Source organism: Rattus rattus, chromosome 1 (genome assembly GCF_011064425.1).
Source record: "Rattus rattus isolate New Zealand chromosome 1, Rrattus_CSIRO_v1, whole genome shotgun sequence".
NCBI classification, from domain to species: domain Eukaryota; kingdom Metazoa; phylum Chordata; class Mammalia; order Rodentia; family Muridae; genus Rattus; species Rattus rattus.
In genome coordinates, this window is record NC_046154.1 from 210,846,994 (window position 1) to 210,868,377 (window position 21,384).

General features: G+C 47.8%; 2 protein-coding genes across 3 annotated transcripts in view; one reads left to right on the forward strand and one right to left on the reverse strand.

The window, feature by feature from the left end:
* Positions 1–10,314, forward strand: part of Grhl2 (grainyhead like transcription factor 2) — a 122,423-nt gene extending 112,109 nt beyond the window's left edge. The window contains exons 15-16 of the mRNA XM_032914581.1: positions 7,693–7,757; positions 9,564–10,314. Coding sequence (XP_032770472.1) covers positions 7,693–7,757; positions 9,564–9,678 — 180 coding nt within the window. The 3' untranslated portion in view covers positions 9,679–10,314. The remainder of the gene's footprint in view (positions 1–7,692; positions 7,758–9,563) is intronic.
* A 4,679-nt stretch (positions 10,315–14,993) lies between these two features.
* The window catches only part of Ncald (neurocalcin delta), a 176,290-nt gene continuing 169,899 nt past the window's right edge, over positions 14,994–21,384 (reverse strand). The window contains exons 3-4 of one of the 2 annotated variants that reach the window (XM_032914582.1): positions 21,115–21,220; positions 14,994–17,587 (exon numbers count right to left, since the gene is read on the reverse strand). In XM_032914582.1, coding sequence (XP_032770473.1) covers positions 17,490–17,587; positions 21,115–21,220 — 204 coding nt within the window. In that variant the 3' untranslated portion in view covers positions 14,994–17,489. The remainder of the gene's footprint in view (positions 17,588–21,114; positions 21,221–21,384) is intronic. The other variant, XM_032914583.1, reaches the window with a different exon arrangement.

The window sequence follows — 21,384 nt, forward strand, 5'->3', positions numbered from 1 at the left end:
TATTGTTTGTTTGTTTCATTTTGTTTTATTTTGAGACCAGGTTTCACCATGTAGCCTGGGCTAGCCAGTAATTCATTGTGTGAACAAGGCTGGCCTATATAATTCAGACATCCACCTGCCTGTCTCCTGAGCACCGGGATTAAAGGCTTATGTCATCACCACAACTGGCCTCTGACTTTATGCTGATAAGGAACAGATATTACAAAAGGCCTACAAGGAATGAGTCAAGTTTTTTTTCTCCCAGAGACAGTTTCTCTGTGTAGACTTGGCTATGCTGGAACTTGCTCTATAGACCAGGCTGACCTCCAACTTACAATAGAGATCCATTTGCCTCTGCCTCCCAAGTACTGACATTAAAAGCATGCTCCATTACTGCCTGACTGAACCAAGATTTTTTAAAAATGACCTTGAGATTGCTAAAGGATAAACAAATGGCCTACAAAAGCCTGTAACATCAAGATTTGTTTGAACGGCATTGGCCATTTCCATACCCCCGTCTGGCTTTTAAGAACAGATAAAAGTGGTGTTCACAGGAATGTCTGAAGGTTGTTTCAGCTTCATGCTTAGTCCTTCCTGCTGGCTATTGCTGAGACTAAAATGACCTCCATTCTTGCTTCAGCTCCCTGAGCACTGGGATTATGGGATCGTAGGCACGAGTCACCAGGCCTAGCAGCAGTCCTTTTTTATCCAGCTCCTCAGGACATTCTACAGGGTGGCTAGCACAGATCTAAACCAGGTCTGAGCCGCTGTGCTACACTGGGATCATCTGCTCTTGGTCCTCGCTGTCTTCTTGTTTCCTTTCATAACATCTGGCCACTTTCAAAAATGCTCTGCAGATGTGCTCACAATGACCACTGCAGAACCAAAGGTCACCTCACTCTCCAGCAGCAGCAACCTTGGCCTACGCTTCCCTTGGTCCCCTTCAAGGGGACCTCCTCACACCTGCATTGATTGGTGGATGGTGATAGTAGTCGAGGCAAGGCCCTTCATAGTCACCTTTGAGCTGCAAGATGAGGTCAGGATCCCTCCATTGCTCTGGGCAGTCTTCAGGCAATTCTGGCTTCATCTCCCCTTCCTTAAAGTCCCAATACAAACTATCTGCTTGCTTCCCAAGTGCTGTAGAGAAAGGTGGTCAAGCAGAGCCCTTTCAAGGCCCCAGGAAACTTGGGCTGGTAGTGGGCTGTAAACTGGACCTTTGTGGGCTGGACGGGTGTTGTGGAAGACCACAGACTTCAAAGTGCATGTTGTGAACATTGTGTCTTTTAAAGAACATTAGATCTTGCTAATGTAGTTCTAGCCTGAATTTACTTGGGTCTCTGTAAGGTAAGAAAACACTGAAATGTGGGTCCTCTGAGGACTAGGACTTTTTATTACACTCACATTTACTAGTTCGTGTTTGATGTTGCAATATATATGTGCCTGTATATATAATATACATATATAACATGAATATGTATCCTTGTATATACAAGATACATATAAACTATACACTCCTCCTTCCATATCTAGAGTTCATTCCATAACACTCTACAGTATTCCACTTTATAAGTGGAATATTTCTATATAATCTCTGTACATCCTTCAAAATGCTTTAAACCATACCTAGTTTACATGCCTAATGAATGTAAAAACTATGTAAATAGCATTGCTTAGGAAATAATGGCCATCAGTAGAACACACAACTTTCATAAAATACCTTTGATCTGTGGTCAGTTAGACCTGAGGGTGTTGAACCTGCAGTCACAGCAGGCAGACTGTGTGTGTGTGTGTGTGTGTTACTAATACATATATTGGCATAAATATGGGTGATGTGTGTTTGTACAAAATAAGCCCACGTATGTAAATGTGTAGATACAACCCTTTAGCGGTCAGTATTGTAGTCTTCGGGTTCAGAAAACTTCTGTTCAAAAGTCTGGCAGGATTCCTTAGCAGCTAGGCAATGTTAGCCTGCTTTCATTCCTAAAATGGAAACGATATGATAATCTGGTTCCCCGGGGCCATGGTGAGAACTGAGTGAGACAGTGCCAGCAGGCGTCTCTCTCTGGCCCCAGTGAGCCATGATGACGGCACGGCATTGGCTGTTTTGTTTTGTTTGTTTGTTTTTTAGTAAACCAGGCTTTTGAGTATGAACCAGGGTCAGAAAACACATGGTGCTGTTTAGATTCTGGGTTCTCAAATGCTTGTTGTCTAAGAGGATGGAAAGTTATTTTGGATCACAGATCCATTGTATGGTAGACAGTAACCTTCCCTTAGGAAGTGTCTGCTCAGGTGGAGGAGGGGAAGTGTGGTGGGGGAGGAGGGTATGGTGGAGGAGGGGAGGGGAAATGTTTCCTCATCCAAATTTCCTGAGTCATCCCTCACCTGCACCTGAGGGATGGACTTCATGTGTCAGTTTGTATGGACTTCATGTGTCAGTTTGTTCAGTGTCCCACAGAAAGCTAGTCCTCAACACAAGATGGCAGTGTGACCCTTGGCCTTCATATTTTGTTTTGACTCAATTTCAGAATAATGCTGTCATTTACAGCTTATTATTTTTTGTGACAACTAAAAGTCTTGCAGGAAAATAAGAACTGATCAAGTGAGGATAGAAACCTCTGAAGGAATTTTCTTTAAGTAAGAGACTGTTTGTCCCAAGCCCTCCTTGCTACTGTCATTGGAGGAAAATGATTTTCTATGGGCACAAACAGCCCCATCCCCTTCTAGGAAGGCAGTAAGGCTTACTTCTGTAGGTGGGCTCATTGAGGACCCCCCACCCCTACCTAGTTCCAAAGATGCCATCTCAGAACCCATCACAGCCTTTGCTTCTGGCCCCATACACCTATAACCTCCCCTCCACTTTCCCAGGAGTGGTCGAGGAATCACAAAATAGTAAGTTCTTTGCTTTAAAACTGGTGTTTGAGAACCGTGGCCTCAAACATGGTGGTGAGTCCTCACGTGAACTGGCCCTGGGTCTTCCCTAAGCTATTTCCGTGAAGTGGGAGCAGGACCTCTATATCTGTTATGGGGGTGGGGGGGCTAGATTCCTGCCCCTGTAGCACCCTTGAACCGTGCAGTTACTTCTGAGACAGGACCACCTGCCTGAGAGTTAGAGTCCCCTGTTTGCCACATGTCCACATGGCTTCAGCATCACCTCTAACATGGAGCCTTCAAAGGCACCGAATGGCGGTAGGAACTCTCTATGGAGCAGACACCTGGGTGATGGGGCTGCTCTGTAGCTGAAGACTGGGCTGGCCTCCACAGGGAGCCTGCTCCTGCTTCCCTGTCCAGATCCCCTGTCTTGAGCCATGCGTTACTTGGATGTATGTGTGTATGTGGCCTTGGAAGACTTTTTTACTTCTTTTAGCATGGTTTCTTGGCATCAGCATCTCTCCTACTTCCTGTCTCCATCCTCTCTGGTAACCACCTTTGTTTCGTTTTTAGTAGTCTTTTTAGTTTTTTTTCTCTTTGAGGAAACTAATTATTGACAGTGATGGAGTGTGGATTTGTCATCTAGAAAGAAGAGAACTGTGTCCCTACCCTTCCTCAGGTGTGAACTAACATTTGAGTTAGAAGGTGCCATATCAGGCAGAATCATGAACCCTTTATGGGCGATGACTGTTTCTGTGTCCCCCACAGATTCCCTACAGCCTGTGAGCCAGGCTATGCGATGGGTGTGGTAGCTCTGTGCATGGGTGTGTACGTGCCTGCATGTGTTTTTTTGTGTGTGTGCGTGCATGGGCCCTGGCATCTCTGGAGGTCCTAGAACAACCCTGAGATCCCTTCTCACCAGAGTGAGCCACGTCAGTCTTTGGTTTGTTGCAGCACACACTGTGCTAGCAGGTCCATGGGGCACCGAGGCTACAGGTGTGCACAGTAGCATCTGGCTAAAGGCAGTTTGGGAACCCATACCCAAGTCCTCATGCTCGTGTGGCTACCACTCCACCCATGAGCCCTCTCCCCTGCCCTGGTGTTCTCGGTGTGTGTTCCCTGTCACTGTTTCAGTTTACCACAAGCAGCAAGGTGAGGAAGGAACGTTCACCTTGGGCGAGCTGGCCCAACCTCACTGGTGTTAACCATGGTCCTGTAGTCTTAAGCTGGATGGAAGCCCTGGCCTTATGAGAATTAGACGTGATCTCCTCCCACAATAAAGAGGAATCGAATTCTTACTTAGCCTGTGCCCAATGAGGCTGCTTTTCTGTGGGGTTCATTGATTGGAAGGTTTTCCTCATGCGATGGCCCTGAAATGCTCAATTCTTTGTTTCACCTGTGGGAAGTCACTCTGTGGAAGTTCTAGAGTTCTCATCTGTCTGTCTGCGCTGTATGATACTGAGGACTCATTCTGACACAATTAAGTTTTATACTTCAGGGCAGTGGGGTGGGGGCAGCAAGGTGTTGTCTATTGGTTTGTATTGGTGGTTTGTATTGACTTTTACACAGCTGGGACTAAAACAAAAACATTCTCATAATATTTCTGTCCTTTTTAAAGAAACCGAATTTCTAAAATTCTCACTACACATTCCTATTCAAACCACCACACCCAGTAACTCTGTAAGTAAACTTTGACCTCTGAACCTCATTTCACACCTCAGGGCCTCTGCCCTCTGTCCCCTCTGCCAGAAATGCTCTTCCCCCATGTCTTCATGGGCCACAATTCTTGGTCTGTTCACACACAGCTTCTCATAGGGTCTTCCCAGACCATTCCCAGAAATAATATCTCCAGTTCTGTGCCTCTTCTTGCTGTATTTTACTTCAACTTGGTGTCTTGGTTTGTCTTTAATTGTCCATTTGACATGATCTAAAGTCGCCTAGAAGAGAGATCTTCAGCTGAAGAATTTCCTCAATCAGATTGTCTTGATTGATGATTGAGCTGGGAGGGCCCAGCCCTCCGTGGGCGACACCATCCCTAGGCAGGTGGGCCAGCTGAGCAAGAGCCAGTCAGAAACCAGTAAGCAGCTATCCTGCCTGAGCTTGTTGACTTTTGGCCATAGACTGTTACTTGAAGTGTAAGCCGAACTAAACTTGGGCATTTGGGCAAGAGCAGGTTAGCATTGATCAACCCAGTCATGAGTTCAGATCCAGTTCTCTCCATCAGGAGGGGTGTGACCTTGGACAGGTGAGACTGACAGTATTGTCAGCATCCATAAAGGGATGGCAGGCTGCTGGGTCAGAGCGGTTAGTGTGTGTGATGCTTGAAGGGACATGCTTGGGAGTAAGTAATACGCAGTGGCAGATCAGATGGCATCGTCTACGTGTGGGGATCGAAAGCTCTCAATCGCCAGCCCCAGCGCAGCCTCCTGCAGGCGCCTCAGTAGCTCCTGGATCCTGATGGAGCCTACTTGGCTCTGAGCTCAGGATCTGACACAGCCTACCTGGTGTGTCTCATCACTTACTAGGTCTGTTCCACAATGGCTGGAAGCTCCAAGTTTCCTCGTCTGAGAGACAGCTCACAGAGCCTGAGCAAGCGCAGAGTTCCCTGCACCAGGGCATTAGACACACAGGGCTCATTCCTTAAATGCTTGCCGATGTGAGGGCTGCTACTGCTTGTTACTGCAGCTCTCACTCGGGCAGACCAGAGTTGAAGATGCTATTGTCTGGTTCTGACTTCCATCAAGTGATTTATGAGCTGAAATGCATTCGTTTGTATTCGTTTGTACTCTGAACACTAGAGAGTCTGATTGCTGAAGAGGAAGTACCTGTCCTCAATCCAGATGTATTGCTTTTGGGTGTACAGAGTTCTTTCTGCCCTGTGGGGGGATGGGAGAGTAGGCACCTAGGATCTGCAGAACAGACTTTTCTTAGGAGCTCAGCTCTCTAATAGGGTTCTCCAGCCCCCTTTCGAAGTCTGGTCCCAGCCTCACCTGCTTCAGCTGCCCCTGAACCACCACGTAGAGAGGACATGGTGCATTTTTAGGGTAGATCTTTCCAGAATCCATCTCTCAGCTCTTGCCACGCTGTACTTAGAAAAATGACGGAATCATAAAAAATAAGCAGTGCGGAATTCTACAAGGTAGAAGGAGCTCAATGGCAGCTACCTTTAAAAAGTTGGGGGAAAATTACATATTTTTTTGAACACTTAAGCATATGGAAAGGTTAAAATGCAGACAAGATTATACTGAATAGACAAACATTCATTTATTTCACCCACCTAATATATAAAAGATTTCTAAAGTGTAAGCTGATATTAGCTTCCCATGTTTTTAAATGAGGTCTGTGAAGAAAATAACAAATCTAATGGATGTTTAGTATGAAACTTTCTCTGTTATGAACAGTTATGTTCTGAATGTTTTAGGGGATGAGAGTATTTCTGTATGTCAGATTGCTGGAGGTGGAGTCTGTGGGTCAGAATGTATAGGCTTCTAAAAGCTATGCTTCTGCCAAACTTCCTTTCCAGGAGGCTGAGGTCACTGTCCCATCGACAGAACCCGGAGATCATGACTTCTGCTTCGTTTTGTTTCAGGTTTCTTAATGTGTCAGTGTGTCTGCAGTATGTGTGCAGGTACTTAGAGCAGCCAGAAGAGGGCGCCAGAGCCCTTGGAGCTGTGAGACAAAGGAAGAAAATACTTAAACTTGCCGAGCCATCTCTCTCCTCATTTGCATTTTGATGGTTAAGTTAAAAGTACCATCTTCCTATTGTTTTAATTTGAAAATTTTAAATAAAAGTGCAGTACAGTTTTTACAAGCTTATCGCCCAATCATGTGATTACACTTTCTTCTTGGAAATGCCCAGTTTATTGTGTTTTCTTTTTAACAAAGGAGTTTGTGCTCATCTGCTGTTTGTATTTTAGAGTGTTTCCCAGCATGCTATTTCCCTTTTGGTGTGTCTGATCTACTGGTATTTTAAAATTGCACATTGTTATTAATGTTAACCTTGCCTTGCAGGTTTCATGTCTCCCTGGAAACACCGAACTTTAGAGTGATCGTTACACAAAGAATTAACTCGTTTATTTTGTTCCTGCACTTTCATGGTCTCTTCTTTCAGATTGAAGTCTTTCATTGCCTGAGCCTTTTCTCACTACCTGTTGAGGTTGGTCTGGAGGGCTCAGTGTAGCTCACGCTGATCTCAGGCTCCTTTGGCTCCTGGCTCAGAGCTCTGGGAATGTAGGCGTGAACTGCTACACCTGGCTCCCTGACCCCAGGAGCATAGCCCCCTGCCTTCGTGCCGGGATCACAAGCGAGTGCCAGCCGCTACACCTGGCTCACTCGAAATCTGTTTTGACGTCTGGTTACCTATTTAATACGACATTGTGATTGGAAGCTTTTTAAAAACCTATCAGAAATGTCACCACTATCAAGATTGTTTTGCTGAGTGATTTCAGAATCAAAATAAGAGTGACATTAGATACAGACTCTGCACCTTCACGGACGATGTGCTCACAGCATGAGCTGCAGTTCTCGCTTCTTTTTCTCTTCCTGCTATGGGCAGAGGAACACGACTTGATACAGAGTTGGGGGCAGAGTTAGTTAGGTTGTGACTCCTTTGGTTGCTAACTGAGACATGGGGCCCTTTTCACTTCCTGGAATCTCATTTTGCTGATCTAGGAAGCCAGTGGCTCAGCTTGGGTGATCTTAGGAGGTAGTTCAGGGCTTTTGTTTTCTTAAATGAAATCTTCCAGTGTGTCTCATTAGGGAGACTGTTGGGCTGAGCAGAACGTGCTTCTCCCTGTGCCCCCACCCCGTTCTCTGCTGACCCCATTCCCTGTTGTTCATTTTCAGCTGTCTGAGAAGTACGGGCTGCCGGTGGAGAAGATCACAAAGCTTTATAAGAAGAGCAAAAAGGGGTAAGAAAGAAGCTAGGCTCCGCTCTCTGCTGTGTCTGCAAGGCGCGTTTTTAAAATGGCTTTCTTTTTGGTGATGTCCGTGGCCCATGATGCCAGTTACCGACCTTTAGTGACAGTCGGGGAGACCTACAGTGCCTCTCCGGGATGTCACCCGAGGTGCAGTCATCTAGTGACAATGAACATTATAAGTGGGCTGGAGTGGTCTAGACGTGTTGGGGACACTGGGGAATAGGAGGTCAAAGAACCACATGGGGTTCTTCGAATTGGTTTCTGGGTGACAGAGCAGGGACAAAAATTAATTGGGGTCAAAGAAAATTACTCCAAGATTTCGTTGTAATGAAATCTCTGACGGTCCTGGGACCTGCTTGCCCATGTTGTTAAGAACAATCAGCCCTTCCTGGTGGGCGGTCGGGTGGCTCTGGGCTCTCTGCTCAGGGCTTCATCTCTTTGCTCTCACTAATGTATCATCTTACTCATGAGACAATGGAGCCCTGGGGCCGCTTGAGCATTCTGCCCCATCTCACATTCAGTAAACAGCACAGATTCAAGGGAGGGGGGTATGGAAGGCCGTGGGTGGCCGTGGCTCAAGCCTCAAGGCTCATGAGCTTCGCTCATCTCTGCCCCTTTCTAAAGCCTTCTCTGCCGGAGCAGGTCCTTTAAACTCTTCTCTGGACCCTTTTTATAAAGAAATTAGACCTGGGGTCCTAGGCTTTCGGGCTGACTGAGCATCAAACTTGAGCCCTTGTTGGAAACACAGTGAATGTGGGCTGCTGCTTTTGCAAGGTCAATGCAGTCAGCTGGGGAATCTACTTTGAATGAATCCTTACGTCTCATGGGCTAGAGAGCCTCGCTCAGTGTGGATAAACACACTGCGGATACCACTGACTTTCAGCCTCCAGTCTGAGGCCCTATATATGTACAGGACTTTTATCCCAACAACAACCCCCTAAGCATGGGTGATTCTTATTTTTGTAAAAGAATAAGCTGAAACTATGACACCTGCTGACACCACATTCAGTGAGTTGTTCTTAAACAGAAATCTCCAACTAAGAGAACAAGACATGCTTCAATAGGACCCTGGTTCAAGTCTCGGCACCCATGTGGTCCCGGATGACGAAATGTCCTCTTCAGAGCTCTGATGGTACACATGCATTTGTTCAGGCAAAACACTCATATATAAAACAAAAAGTAAAATTAAATTAAAAAAATATCACAGACTCTGGAAGTTGATTTTCTTGAAACTGCCATGGAGTAGGCAGCTGAGGAGAGGTGGAGTAGCTTAGGGGTGTGGAGTAGGCAGTCAGGAGAGGTGGAGTAGCTTAGGGGTGTGGAGTAGGCAGCAGGAGAGGTGGAGGAGCTCCAGAGTGAGGCAAAGCCAGCTTCAGACCCAGCCCAGCTGTTCACCCTGCTGAGTTGTTTCTTACTTGCGAAGAACTGATGATCAACTTGGCCTTTAAAAGTGCTACGGAGCCAAGTGTACGTCTTTTGCTGTACACACACGTCCAGCCAAGGGCAGCTGAAGTTCATAGGGATCTAAGTGTGTTTGGATCTCTGCTAACTTACTTGAGCCTCCATTGACTAATGTGCAAAGCCGTAGGGTAGGGTTGGGCCAGATAGCTAGAAGCCTGTGTGATAAGAATCCCTGAGCGGAGTTCAGGGAAACTGAGCCCTGCTTTCTTTAACCTGTTTTGAGGAGGAAGAAACTAGAAGGTTAAGGGAACGTATCCCAAAGGCTGCCGTTGCACTGAGCTCTCTGTTCACTGGCTTTGTTTCTTACCCCACCCCATCTCAACCCACCTATGGCAGCATTCTGGTCAACATGGACGACAACATCATTGAGCACTATTCAAATGAGGACACCTTCATTCTCAACATGGAAAGCATGGTGGAAGGCTTCAAGATCACGCTGATGGAGATCTGAACCCTGATGGAGTCCCTGACAGGAGCTTTTGGTGCACTCCTTCCTGGGAGAGATGTGATCTCTGCCGCCCCAGAACCTGGAGACCCATCTCACCCTCCTCACAAGACTGTTACAAGACTGCTGGGAAGGGGGCGGGGCCCAAGGCCCAGTAACATTCCACGCGCTCCCTCTGGAGCTGAAGCCTGAGCCCCTCAGCAGATTCTTTGAGCCTGGTAGGCCCTTATTTATTGCCCATTCTTTCCCCAAGAGCCCTCCAGGACTCTGCAAGTTACTGAGAGCTCCATGGGAGACCTCCAGAGTTTCCCCTTCAAGGGCAGCAGCAGCAGCAGCAAGTCCACTCATCTCGAGCCTGGGGAGCTGGTGTGTCCTTTTCTTACCTCTCCTCATTTCTTGAGTGGATGGACCAGATGAGCTGCTTCTTGGTGCAGTCTTCATGGATGGAGTAAGAAGGACCCCAAACCTTCAGATTACTCTGAGGAAGGTCATTTTGCTAAATACCTCCAGGGGACTCTCAGCAAATAGCCACTGACCGCGTACGGGAAGACTGCACTACCATGTCAGCTTGTTGAACACGAGAAAGAGTGTGCCTGACGACCATGTACATAATCTGTACATAACATTGCAGTAATATATTTACCTGTGGTTTGTGGGCATGTTTACTGCCATTGGCCTGGAGGAGACACACTGGAGATTCAGAGCGTTCTGCTCTACCCAAGGGGAGGTTAGAGAAGTGGCCTCTGGGATGTCATGTGATGGTGGGTGGAACTCTCCACCGGGCCATGCCTGAGGACTTGTTTCCCCAGAGCCCTCTCTCCTCAAACATGACTCTCCCTCGAGGCTATGGCGTTTTATCTCATGGTGATATGTTGCCTAAGCTTGTCCTTTGAGCTGTCTGGGAAAGGACATAGCTGTCAGTGCCTTCTCTAGCTTTGGTATGGGGCATCTCTTGAGCCTTGCGCAAAATCTATGCAGAGATTTTCGCTGGGGCCCTGTCACTGGGACCTGCTGCAGAACTGCTTGCAGACACGGGGATCCTGGACACGGTAGCACCCCGCAGTTTACAAGCATGTCCTTCATCTCAAGTGGCCCCTTTAAAAGTCCAACTGCAGCGTTGTGAATCGAGCCAGCAGCTCTGCTGGGCTGTGAACAGCAGACAGTGCTTTGCCTTGCTTCTGACAGGAAGAGGTGAGGCTATCCACCCTGGCTGTGGAATCCACCCTGGCTGTGGGAACCGTAGGAGCCCTTGCACTTCTGAAACCAACTCTGGGAGGCATTGGAGAGCTAAGGCTGTTTCTTCCTCTCCTCACCCTTGGAAGGTCCAGAGAAAACGGCTTACCCGAACAGTCATGAAAGCGTGCCCCATCGTGAGCCTCTGTTCTCTTTGAGAGAACAGGTCAGTAGTTCTGTTAGGGTTAAGGACTGGTATGTGCCCCTGGGGCCGAGCACTATTAGTTTGGAGAGCCAGGCGCATCCCATCCCAAGGCCTAGATAATGGAGCAGCTTTTAAGGAAAGGGCTAAATTTGTCTGTGAAGCACTTTGATGTCTTATCTGGAGCTCTGCTCTCCAGCCCCTGCCTTGCTCTACCTGCCCCCGAGGCCCAGAGCAGCTGAGGCTGACTCCAGCCCAGCTACTGCTCTTCCAAGCTGCAGAGAAATTGAATGGGATGGGGAGTAGGTGCCGTAACCAAGAGGATCCCAAAGGGTAGCAGGGGGCACCTTTCTGAGAGCCCACTGGGCTCCTTAACCTTCTTCCTGTTGCCAAAGGTTTGCATCCAGGGCTCTGCTCTATTCCAGCCCTGCACTCCAAATACCAGTCCTTGAAACTAGCAGCCTGGGGACCCTCCAGGGTACTAGTGGGTCTCTGATCTAAGACGGACAAACTCCGTGTTGGAAATAGACGCTCTGTGCGCTTCCTGTGCTGTAGCACTTGGGCTTAGCTGCAAACGTGACCTTAGGGATGGGCTCAGGGTTCCAGAGCAGGGAGACAGATCTGTAGCAACCCGACAGGCGACCAGCTCTTCTCTCTAGTCTGTCTGGAAAATTACTGGTCCCACTGGGTCCGAAGACAAGCCAGAGCCGGCTCTCCCTTTGTCCTGAGTCCCTACTCTATGAGATAGCCATTGCCAGAAGAAGGGATAGGAAGGCATGAGGAGCAGTGTAGCGTCAGGTCCAGGAGTGTCTGCTGGTGGATCTCCATTCAGCTCGTCGCTCGCTGCGTCCGCTGAGCTTTGCTGAGCATCACCTCCTGAACAAAAACACTCAAAGAAAAGTTTGGCTGAACTAGTCTCCCCCAAACAGGGAACTTTTTTATTTTTTATTTTTTGGTAATCCATAAAAGAGGGGGACACATGGAGCAGGTATTTATTTCCTTCTATGTCTCCACATTGTTGAAACTTCCACGGTGTTTAGAGATTGGAACCAGTAGAGAAATACATGGTGGCTATCACTGTGAAGTTGGTTCCTAAAAGACTAAGGCACGTCCCAGCGCAGAAACCTGGGAAGTATGAAATGAATTAAAACATTTTCCTTCATATTTTAATAGTCATGAAAATGCGACAGGAAAAGAGGGTTTGTGCCAAATTCTAAGAATGGCCCTTTCTGAAAGACAAGCAGGGGAGACTCATGTGTATAATCTGCTCCCACATAAAAAGAGTAAATGTAACTTAATAGTTTTGTAAATGGGAGAGGGGGAATCTATAAACTATAAATATGTTATTTTATTTTTTGTACATTTTTAAGAAGAAAAAATAAATATTCACAACATGAGTCAAACAGCTGTGTCTGGTACTTTCTGTGTGGTGGCAGCTGCTCTTCTTCGACTTTGAGGAAGAGTTTCTGTAGGTGGGGTCCGGGCTGCTCCTGGTCCTTCAGGCCCTGCTTACAACGGAACACAGACTTGATTTTCCAACATTCCCTTCCCTCCTCCCCAAGGCCCCAATCATACACCAGGCTTATATGGGATGAGAGGTCAAAGGTCAGCAGGAAGCCTCCAGTGTAGTTCTTGACTGGTCCCTAGGTGGGTTCTGTCTACTCTCTTCTTAGCACTGTTTGATTCTTTCTGCTTCATTAGATCTGTGCCAACCTGTACAGAGACCCTAAAGCCACAAGACTCATCCTTCAATTCCTGCTCCATACTTTCTGACCCTCAAACTCATACCTCAGAGTACCACCTGTCCTTGGGCTCCCATGGTAACCACCCACACTGCGCTAGCAGTCTTCATTGATCTCCCAAGAGCATCCATTCCATCAACTAGCTTGGTGGTTGTTACAGCGCCTCTCCCTGCCTCCAAGTACAACACAAGAATCTTACCTCAAAAAAAGCCTTCCCTGGCTGACTTCAAGCCCAGTGAGATCCCTGTACTCTCTGCTCACATCCAGGGTAAGGAAGACTAGGCCTTGGGTGGGGTGTTAGTCATGGAAACTTCTGGAAAGATCATGGGATTAGAAATGGGCCATGAGCCTTTTTAAAATCACTGTCGAGGCCTCTCCTCCCCCTTCCTCAGGTGTGACTGTTCACACTTGCCTGGATGGGTTGTTTGGGGGATGTGAGGGGTCACCCATCACCCCGTTTGCTGGTGGACGTTAGTGTGAACTGTGCTTCTTGGACTGGGGAGTTCCTTGGTGCCTCATTCCCATCTGTTCCCAAAGGTTCTCCACTCCGTGTTCCTCCAGGCTCCTCTAAGTGAGTGCATGTTTAGTACTGGGAAATCAGGAGTTAGAGGAAAGATAGTGGGGGCTCTGATAAGCCAACGCAGAAGAGAAGAGAGATAAGACCCTGCAGGGGAACCTTTCCCCTGTGCTCAATGGGCATTAAACATCCATCCACTTGGAAAAGAAGATTTATTTGCCATTGGAAAGTGCTAAATATTTACAGTGATGTTCAAGGTGGGACAGAAGTTTGCAACTGGTCTTGAGTCAAGCGCGCGCACACACACACACACACACACACACACACACACACACACACACCCATTGAAAAGTGCTAAATATTTACAGTGATGTTCAAGGTGGGACAGAAGTTTGCAACTGGTCTTGAGTCAAGCGCGCACACACACACACACACACACACACACACACACACCCCGCCCCGGTTGACTTCTTTGCTGACAGTGCCCCTCTATCTCGCACATACACTTCCAAGCCTACCACACTTACACTGACTGGGGGCACCATCGAACACTCACATGAGCCTACCCATGTGATGAGATCCTGCTATCGACGTTCAGCTGGGCCGAGTGGTCGTCTGCCTGTCTTTGTGCCTTGTGTGACTGACTCAGTGGAGTTTAGAATCACTCACGTGAGCATCGGAGAGTTATTTAGAGGAGCACGGGGCACCTTAATCCCACTGTTACACCAAGTTACACCACCGAAGGAAATGCCTCCCCTCTTCCAGCAACTGTTACTGCAAATAGCTCTTCAGGGAGGGGCAGAGCTGTAAGTCTCCCTTCCATCCCCACCCCCTACTCCCACTCCTGTCCATGGGCCCGCTCTTGTGCGTGATGGTGAATATTTCACTAAGGGTTGGGGTTGGCCAGTCCACTACATTGCACTTTGACTTGTTTTCACCATTTCTGCCAGAGAAATACTGAGAGAAATATCAGCCATTCCCTGGGAAATCCATGCAGTTAATGAATGATTGGCCAGGTGCTCCTGTGGCCTGGGTGCTCAAAGCTGCCCAGTACTTAGCTCCTGACTGTCACTCTGTTTGCATCCCAGGGATGTCTCGGGTCGTGCATCATGTTAACACCTGATAGGAAAGATTCCCAGGCAACAGGAACATTTAAGTTAGAAATGTAGGAAATGACTAGCTTGTAGGTATATAGGCTCCTTAGGGACTCCAGCCACCATCTCACCATCCCCATCATGGAAGACTTGATGTGTTTCAGACATTACTTGTATGCAGTAGGAAAGGCTTCCTCTACATCTGCACCTCAAAGGTCTAGTTGGCCTATGAAGGGCCTATTGTAGCTCCTAATCTAGGGAGCATTAGCCTTTGGGGTTGCTTTTTGTTTGAGACAGTTTCTTTGTGTAGCCTTGGCTGTTCTAGAACTAGCTCTGTAGATCAGGCTGGCCTTGAACTCATGGAGATCTGTCTGCCTCTGCCTCTGCCTCCCTAGTGCTGGGATTAAAGGCGTGTAATGTCTGGGTAAGGAGAGGAAATGGGAGAGAGTGAAGACCAAGCTGGAAGAAAGTAGGGAAGACATACCTGGACCAAAGAGACTTCGGAAGTCTTCCACCCCCAACCCAGAACCTTCCCAAGACACAGTCAGCTGGGGGCAGTTTGGTGAGGAAAAAAATCTCATCTGCAGCCCATGATATTAAATAATAAACATGCTTTAATGCCAGGCAAGAGCTACACAATCAACTGATAACGGGGCCACTCCACATAGCATGACATCTATATTATTAAATTCATCTGTAGAAAGTCCCCCGGGGAGTATTGCTGGGGCGGGATAGTACCCACAGCATCCCTTCTCCATCTTAAGCGAGGTATGAACAGTCAGGCATTCTGAAACATCCTTCAAGTCATAAGCCATTTAGTCATTTAGTCCAGTCCCTTGACAGCACAAGCTGCCTTTACTTGGAACAAAACAGGCTCCACTTCTGCCAGAGATCTCTGAACACCAGGAAAACAATGCCTAGGCACAGGAGTGACAGATGTCTTCAGGCACTTGGCCCTCTTGATGCTGTGAAGTCCCTTGGTCAAACATACATGCATAAAATTACACACATCCAATGCCTTCCTGGGGCGAGGTGGGGAGGAGGAAGGAAACATACAGATAGGTCTGTCAGGTCTGTGGGTAACCACTTCAGGGACTCTTCATGCCTTCTGGTGACCACAGGGTTCGTAACCTCTGCATCCGGCCCTTTCATGTCCGAATAGCTGGAGATCACCTCTAGTTCCCACTCCAACTCTGAGCTCTAGGAAACAGGGTCTGGCTCAACCTGAGGCAGAGCCAAAGTCGATGAGCCTGCCTTGCAAACACCAGCGTGCTGGCTCCCTTCCCCTGTTTATGTTCAACCACTTGAGTTAATTCTTCTTTGCAAAAACAGACTTTACCATTTGGTCCACAGGAGTTGGCAAGCCTTAGTACAAAATGTAAGGAAATGACACTAGGAGAAATTAAGATTACAAAATCTAGGTCTCAAAATTTCAACCCACTAAGCGATTCATTTTAATCCACCATTCAAGTTTAAACTTCTGTCAGGGACCTGCAGGGGGCTGGTTTACATTTTGCAGGTCTTGTTCTACAGACATGGCTTGACTGCTGCCGGACAGAGACCTTCCTGCCTCCTTTTAGGCAGGGTCTGCCACCAACACTCTTGAGTATTTAGACCTTTCAATGCAAGCTGTGTGTGAGGCTTGGCTTGCCTGTGGCCAGATTTTATTTCCAGCCCTCATTTCAAAGTAGTGTGCATGAGATGACCAGCCCAGGCAGCAGCTCAGCTTGGCTGCATTTGAAGAACACGGTGAGGAAGAGAGCTGTTGGATCTCCAGGGCCTGCCTTGGACACTGCAGGTCCCTTCGTGGCTCTTATATTGGGTGAATTCCCTGGATATCCCACACCTGACTGTTTGAAGGGTACCTGAGGGCAGGAGAAATGAACGTTCTAGACGTGGCTCCTGCACCAAGGATGTGGGTTAAACTGCTAGGAAGTCTCGGTTTTTCTACATCTGTAGAACCTTCGTCTCTTAGACTAGTGTCACACCTGTGCTCCCTGCTGCCGGGCCTTGGCCGCTTGTCACTGGAGCTCCCAGTGCTGCTCTGATGGACAAGACGCCTAGAAAGCTGGCTTCCTCCGGTCCTCCAGCCACCCTGACACCAGAAAGCCATTCGAAATCAAAGCTGGGCCCTTGTCACCATTCTTTCGTGACTTTATGGAGTATATAAAATATACTTGTTAACTGGTACATTTGTGCAAAGACAGCTATGACTTTAAAACAAGACATTGACATTCATCGTAGTTGGCTTCATGGTAAGCTACTGGAACAGTCTCTGTAGTAAGCTTGTATTAGCGCTCACTAGACATGCATTTACAAGGCAAAACACTTAATTTGGTCTGCAATACCCAATGTTTTATATACAGCAGTCTCACAAGTAGGCAGCAAGATGGGTCTGGTTATGGGATATGTGTTTGATTTTTAAAAGAAACTCATATTAGCTCAACTTATGTAAACCTGTGGGAGAAAAAAAAAACTAAACAGCTGAGCGTCTTTCCCATCTCTGTTAATTTACCTCGAAAAGTTCACAGCTTAGAAATTACAGCCCGCTGGGGTGGGAGTGGGCCTCTGGGGGGAATGTCCCTGCTCCCTTTAATAACCTTACCCCAGAGGGTAACCTGTTCTTAGGAAACTTAGCCTCAGGTGTCCGCTCTAGTTCCGAAGGCATGCTTGACAACAGACCCAGGTTAGGAGTTTTGTATTTCCACAAAGCCCCTCAAAGCTTGCAGAAGGAGCTCTGGGCTGAATGTACTTCCCTTCTCTTGCCCCTCAAGTCTTGGGTTTTAAGGTAGAGACATTAGAATGAAAGGAAAGAAATTATTAAACAGTCATCCAGCAGGGAACACAACGAAGTGTGTGCATGCTTTCCACAAGCACACGGGCTCTGGGCATCCACGTCCGCCATGAAAGAAGCAAGGGGCACAAGTGTCACAGGAGGGCACATCTGACTGAAGAGGGGACAGTCTCACCATCAGTATTGTTTGGCAAAAACAAAAAAAAGAAAAAAAACAAAAAAACAAAAACGAAGTAAGTTTAAAAGCTAATGAGGAGAGACACGAGCAGCTGTATCGTCCTTGAGGGTGCAGGGCTCAGAACTGGCCGGCACTGCTGGGGTCGCACTGCAGGAGACGCACAATGGATGGGTCGCTTTTGGCCCCTCGGATGAATTCTTCCAGGGAGAGTTTTCCTAGGAAGCAAGAGGACCAATGAGTGGTGGCCCATGGCCCTTTGCACCTTGTTGGGAGCAGCGGAGCCTATGGCTTCCCTCAGTAGAGTCTGGGAGACCATGAGGCAAGAAGCCCACTATTCTCTTAATCATGGCACGCACACACACACACACACACACACACACACACACACACACACACACACACACACACACACCCGGCTCAGTGCACAGTTCAACACCACTTCCAAGGCAGGACCGCAGGCTTGGGGAGGGTATTGGCTCACCCTAGCCTGAATCTTTGTCCTAATAGCTCTTCTGCCTTTACCTGCCCTGGAGGGACCCATTCAGTATTTAGGAATGAGTAGCCCTAGCTACTCTCATCTGACTGTGCCAGGCTCTTGAAGCAGCAAGGCTGTGCCCACAGGCTTTTCAGCTACTCCATACTGCTGTGCTCAGGTTTGTGGACAGCCCTCTCCTTGTGTGGGCAGAGCAGAAGTGTAGGTTCTTTTTAACAACTCTTTGAAGATGGCAGCATCTTCATCCAATGCCAGGAGAATAAAGGAGTGTGATCTAGACAGGGTGACCCACTGGTCCCTCAACCCAGGTGGCTTGAGAAGGAAGCCAGGGGTTTGTCCCCTCACTGCATCCTCCTTCCTTCCCTTCCTTCCTTCCTTCCTTCCTTCCTTCCTTCCTTCCTTCCTCCTCCCTCCTCCTCCCTCCTCCTTCCTTCCTTCCTTCCTCCCTCTCTCACTCTCTTTTTTTCTCTCTCTCTCTCTCCCTCCCTCCCTCCCTCCTTCCTTCCTTTCTTCCTCCCTCTCTCACTCTCTTTTTTTCTCTCTCTCTCTCTGTCTTTCTTCCTTCCCTCCTGCCTTCTTTTCTTTCTCTTTTTTCTTTTGACATGGAATCTCACAGTGTAGCATGTAGCCCAAGCTTCCTTTTGACTCAAGATCTCTTACTTGGGCTTCCTCAGTTTCTCCGATGCCCAGTATCCCTCTGCTTAACTGCTTTCTAGTAAAGGTCCTCTGTCACTGTCATTGTGGAGAAATGGGTGAAGGGGGCTTTCCCTATTCCTGGTACTTCCACAGTGACCCATTAAAGTGACCCATACATGGATAATTGGAATTGCTGGGCATCTTTACCTAGCTCTGCCTTCTTCCTTTCCTGGAGACGTAGCCCTATTTGCTCTTCCAAAGACAGGCCCCAGGCTGTCAGGCTCATCGAGGCCTGTGCACTTCTCTATCCCCTTAGCTGCTCTTCTAAGCGACCTCTGCTGGCATGGCAGGATGAGCAGGGGCATGGGAGCAGAAGCCCCATTTGAATACTTCAGAGTTGCAGGCACAGGCGCAGGCACCGGAGACCACAAGCCGTGGAGCACTTGGTGCTCAGCATGCACTCTCTGCCTCTCGCACAGACTCCCATGTTGACTTGCCTTATCTAGGGGCAGATTAATCATGGCAGAGACCAGCAGTGAAATACAAAGGCCGTTGACTAACAAGACTCTGATGGCAGCAGGCTTTACATGAAGCCAGTTCTGCTTCTGGTGAGAAGGGACGGGAGCCTCACATCTGAGGCCCTGAAGCCAAGCCCTGAGCTAAAGCAGTGAGTCTCCTGGGTGCTCAACAGTCCCCCTGCCCCCACTTCCCTTGCTGCCTCCATCCCCATAGCTTCCTTTATTTAAACAAATCTTTCTTCAGCAAAGCCCAGGGCAGTGGTAGTCATCCATTCATTGGGAATGGGAACCCTTCTATCCTATGGAAGCGTTCCCAGTGGAGAGGCTCTGTCATTGCCTGTGAGCCACACATCTGAAGGTGGCTTGTCTCTCATCCTTTAGTCCTCCTCTAACGAGGAGGTTGAGTCTTAAAGCCATTATGTTCCCCAGACTATCAAAACCTGAGCTCCAACATCAGCGAGTCCATTAACTGTTAAAACAACCCCATGTTTGTTTAAACTTTGTGAAACAAACTGCTGTGAATCAAGGCTCCTGAGGGGAAACAGGATGTCGGAGGATGCCAGGCAAGTTCATAGAGGAAACACAGCCAACAGATTGGCTTGCACCACACAAACCAAGATTCTCAGGGAGCTGGCACCCCACGTGTGCATGTAGAAAGAGGCTTACTCTCTTCGGAGCCTCCTATAATGCACACCACAGGGGACCTGGTCCATTTGTACACTGCTGACTAGAATTGCTAAACATCAAGAGTGAGGACCTGGGGCCGGTGAGATGGCTCAGTGGGTGAAAAGTATGTGCTGTCCGAACTCGACCACCGGAATTTGACCCCTGGAGCCCATGCAAATGTGAAGGGGGAAAACGGACTCCATAAAGTTGTCTAATGACCTCTGTATATGCAACATGGTCGTACAGGTCACATAAGAATACATGCAATAGCACCCACAGTAATTAATAATAAAGAAAGTAAAATTTATGTTTCAAAAATGAGTTGGCTGGAGGGATGGCTCGGTGGTCAAGAGCACTTACTCCTCTCACAGCAGACGGTGTTAGATTCTCAGCACCCATGTTGGGTAGATCGCAGTTCTAGGGAACTGTACACCCTCTGTGACCTCTGTGGTTGCCTACAGGTTGTGCGCATAAACTCCCACAGGTATGCATATACATACCCATAAATAATAAATACGTGTTTGTTTAGAGAGCCATGGAGCCTCGGGCACTGAAAACTCAGGTACAATTTCTGGAGAACATTTCAAGATTTGGCAAGAAAAATAAGGATGATAAATTAAGTTTGAATCTCGGCTGAATAACAAGCAACTCCTTCGCATAAATATGTCTCAAATATTGCATGCAGACATAGCATTATTTCTCAATTGCTTGGGCCTCCTGTATCCTAATTGGCAGCCTGACATGTAGAAGCCATATCTATTTATTTTACAGATAAGGGTTCCTTGTGTAGCCCAGGCTGCCCTCACACTTGTGGTCATCCTGAGTCACCATTCCAGACTTGCCTATTTTGTTTGAAATCCGACTTTCCTTACCACTTTGGTTTGTGCATCTGCTAGATGCATTTCTCTTTGGGGCAGCACCCTCTACCCAGTAGGACCTGCTGACCACTCCAGCCCTCTACCCGCTCCCTAATACTTGAGGGTTTCATTTGGACTGAGCATTTGAGAGCATGCTCATAAGACCTTTCAGGCAGGTTGGGATAAAAGTTGTTGGGGTTTGTAAGAAGCATCAAGCCTTTTGACATACTTTGTTTGGTTCAAGCCCATCCACATATTAGATCCAGCCTTCTAGAGGGGCCTATCCTGACTCAGTGGCTTTTCGGTCCCTTTTATTTCTGAGGCAGAAATAAGAGGAGCCATGCTATTCTGAGGAAGGAGTTGAGAATAACCTGGGAGAAGGATAGAAGGGCCTAGAAAATAAGGCTTTTCCTTAAGACTGGGACCAGCTCCAGAGTCTACCCAGCTTCTGCTCCTTCATGCCCAGGATAGGTGGCTCTCACAGATCACCTGTGGCTGACACTCAGTCCTCTGGTAGAGCTGTTTGGTCTCCACTAGCAGCCTGGCCCAAGCAAAGCCCCTGAGCCTCCTACCATCTCTGTTGGTGTCCATCTGGCGGAAGATCTTTTCTGTCCTTTTCTCTGGGGTTGATTCATCTTCAGGCATTTTCATGACAGAGGAAACCATTTTGTAGATTGCCTGGGAACAGAAGCGACAGACAGAGCAGTGATATAGAAACACAGCTCATCCCAACAATAGCTCTATCAAATGCTATAGTATCAGGGAGGTAAGTATGCTCTGCTGGAGCTCGGCCTGTCTTTGGGCTTGTTATTTTACAGGACAGGATGTGGTATTGGTAGGCT